Below are 3,502 nucleotides of genomic sequence, written 5' to 3' on the forward strand. Positions count from 1 at the left end.
ATCCAGGCTTTTTATTACATCCATGATTTTATAGGGGAAGATTTCAACCACTATCCCTTAAATCTGTTACAAGGGGCAAGGTGGCACTTGAGAACGAGGAGAGGGGTAAAAATAAGAAATGGGATTGGGCCTAAGTCTGGCTGAGATCACATTTGTGGTTTGAGATGAGATCAAAACAAGTGTCCACTGGCAAAAATGTTTTCAGTGTATGAAACCATTTACATTTTTTCTTGTTGAAAAAATGTAAATGGTTTCAGCGTATGAAACCATTTACATTTTTTCAACAAGAAATGGTAAATGGACTGCACTTGTATAGCGCCTTTATAGTCTTCTGACCACTCAAAGCGCTTTTACACATCACATTCATTTACATGCATACGTGGTGCCACCTGCTACTCAGTAAGCATTCACACGCACTCACACACCGATGGAACAGCCATTGGGAGCAATTTGGGGTTCAGTATCTTGCCGAAGGATACTTTGACATGAGTACTGGAGGAGCGAGGGATCGAACAACCGATCTTCCGATTAGTTGACAACCCGTTCTACCTCTGAGCAAACAAACGGAGACCAAGTACAAAACAGTAACACACAGTCATGGGAAACAGACATCTTTACTGGATAGAAATTTTGACATAACATTCAGTAACTTACAGTACTGTCAGCCTGTCAGTAGAAGACTTCACAGGGCTTTAAACGGGCAAATGGAACATACAGACAATAAAAAGGCAAAACTAGTTGTAGATCATTTTAACATCGACAGTGGAGCCAAACTTGACAATCATGAGTCACAAATGAACAGTAAACAAAGATCTTTTGCATCATCCCTACAGCTCTGTGTGATTTACATGTAGCTAATAGTTTACATATTGTTTACATATCAACAGATATCTTTCACAGCACGGCAGCTCTGGTGGAGTGTTGTGAGCCAACCCCTCTGTGGTTTGACTGCTTGAAGCCTGGCGTCATTGGCACAGTACAATATAACAATAGTAGTTATTGTCAGGTCTGACAGACAGATTGTGCAGGCTGTCACGCAAAGTTCCTGTCAAAGGTCTGGAGAGCCTCTTCAAAATAAAGGCCTATCACTTTGAGCTGGCAACAAGACAAACAATCATATCAACCTTATCACACAGAATTATGTGACATAAACACAATGTTCAGGTTTTTGCTATTTTCACATGATCCTTTAGAGGTGGGGGAACCTAATCGTCACATCCCTTAGTTGTGAATACCATTTCAAAGTGTGTGCTCATATTAGAAATTTGGTGAGAGTTTTGTTGTATAAGGTTTTTGTTGCAGTGTCTGGCATCTTCATCTGAACTTGTACACCAAAGTGGCTTCTCACTAATCTCACTATAACTAAATAAAAACTGACTGTTCTGAGAGGCAACCGTTTCAAGGTCAAACAGTGTGGAATTCACAGAGTCTGTGTGCAATGAGCACACCATCATTCTCACTGTACTGTTACAGTACAGCACATTTCACAAATTTAAGTCTGTGCATACTCATATACAGGTACACAACAGCATACACAGACACACACACATACACACTCCCACAGGCAACTCTCCAGGCATGTCATTAAGCTAGAGAGTACTAGAGTTTCCCGTTGGCAAAGGCTCCCTCTTGGAACTGAGGGATGAAGCTCTTGAAGTACGCCCTGGGTGAGAGAGAGAGAGGGAGGAAGGGGGGGGACAGAGAGAGAGAGAGTACAGCAAATAAAACATCAAAATATGACAATAATTGTGATTCAACTGCTTCAAAGCATCGACCAAATTCACTGGGTCAGTCCCAGCCCCAGCGTGTATCAAAGTGCAGATGAAAGGCAGAATGTGTTTACTTGTTACAATTACAACTGTGCATGAGATATCTACTCTCTATGTGATAACACTTTTGAGGGAAACACAGGAGACACAACTCAACTGCAAGTACAAAAATCAAACGGCAGAGCAGTCCGCAAGGTATTTAGCCACAGGTGGTGCGTGCAGGTTTGTGTGTGTATGTGTGTTTGTGTCAGGTTAGACTTCAAGAAAATAGTTCAACATTTTGGGAAATTATTCCTCTTGCAGAGAGTGAGAAGGGGAGATTGATACCACTCTCGTATATGTTGGTTAGCTTAGCTTAGCATCAAGACTGAAAGTACGGGGAAACAGCTAACCTGACTCTGTCCAAAGTAGGGCTGCACAGTTAATCAAAATATTATTGAAATTGCAAATCACATGGCCAAGTGTAAAATCCAAATCACAGGAGCTGCAGTCTTTTAATGAAGGTAACATTTGTCACAACCTACCATCATAAATGAAGCACTGTGGTGCTACAGAGATGCCACAGCCAACAATTCATATTCCAGACATAAGGGAACATGCAGGTTTTGGTACAGACCTCAGCAAAAACCACATCGCCTTCATTTTTACATTTTAAAATCATTCACAAAACTTTAAAGACTGAGGCCGACTAGACCAAATGATCAGCTTTCCATATGGTGGGGGCTTTCCTTCTTATTTACTATTCAAAGATCTGCATCTGATTTTTACTCAAGGTCAGAGCTCTGGGACAACTGGCGTTACTGAGCTAACTTTAAAATTTTATTCAAGTTTAAGACCGTCAAGATAGTCAAGTAATGGTTTGCAAAGACTCACCCTACTCTGCCTATCTGCACTGGTAGGCTACTCATTGTTGCAATAAACATCACATCTCTTGTGACTGGGCAGCACAAAATTAAGGCAGACAGGCCTTATTATTTCATATTCTTACAACTGTGTTTGCACTAGTTGTGAAAACTGCCTAATACAGAGAGAGAAAAGGGACACATTCTCTGACTGCAATTTAGGAGCTGCAAATTCTCAGCTGTAACATTAATGCAGGAAATTGGCAGCAACAACAAACGACACTCAAGCAGTTAACCTCCTCATGACAATGATGCTAACGATAGGGAAATAAACCACATTAAAAGCATATTCATCCGGGGACTGCTTTGAATGATCTTAAGCTACACTGTGTATTCATAATCACTTACAATTTATTGATCTATTGGGAAATTTATTTCAAAATAGAAAATGTTACACTTCATAACAGTGTATTCAAAACACAAGGTATAAGCCAGATTGACTTGTCGTTCAGTCTGGGTGTGTGCCTTGGTCCAGACTTTGCGAAGTCCTATCATACAGCAAGCAACAGCAATATCAAGCTCCTAAACAGCTATCAAAGGCTTTTCAAGCCTTATATAATACTAGTCCATACACATTGAGTGCACAGTTGCCCACATACAGTTTCACATGGTGTGTGTTTGGGATACAGGTCATAGGAAATTGCAGATTAAATAGTCAACTGAACCCATTAAGAAGAGCAATGTATTCAGACAGAGTTTTTGTGAATTTGAGCAGCCACAGTGATCGGTTGCATTTTAGCCATTTTTTTTGTTGTTATAGTGCCACCCAGTTGCCAATTAGAGTTAAATTTCTCCAGTCAGCTTGAGGCGTCCTGTTCTACATATCTACCA

The 3,502-nt window shown here is 40.5% G+C and overlaps 1 protein-coding gene across 1 annotated transcript in view; it reads right to left on the reverse strand.

The window, feature by feature from the left end:
* Positions 1–595: 595 nt before the first annotated feature.
* babam2 (BRISC and BRCA1 A complex member 2) overlaps positions 596–3,502 on the reverse strand; it is a 126,463-nt gene continuing 123,556 nt past the window's right edge. The window contains exon 12 of the mRNA XM_050062526.1: positions 596–1,663. Coding sequence (XP_049918483.1) covers positions 1,600–1,663 — 64 coding nt within the window. The 3' untranslated portion in view covers positions 596–1,599. The remainder of the gene's footprint in view (positions 1,664–3,502) is intronic.

This window comes from Epinephelus moara, chromosome 14, assembly GCF_006386435.1.
Source record: "Epinephelus moara isolate mb chromosome 14, YSFRI_EMoa_1.0, whole genome shotgun sequence".
NCBI lineage: Eukaryota > Metazoa > Chordata > Actinopteri > Perciformes > Serranidae > Epinephelus > Epinephelus moara.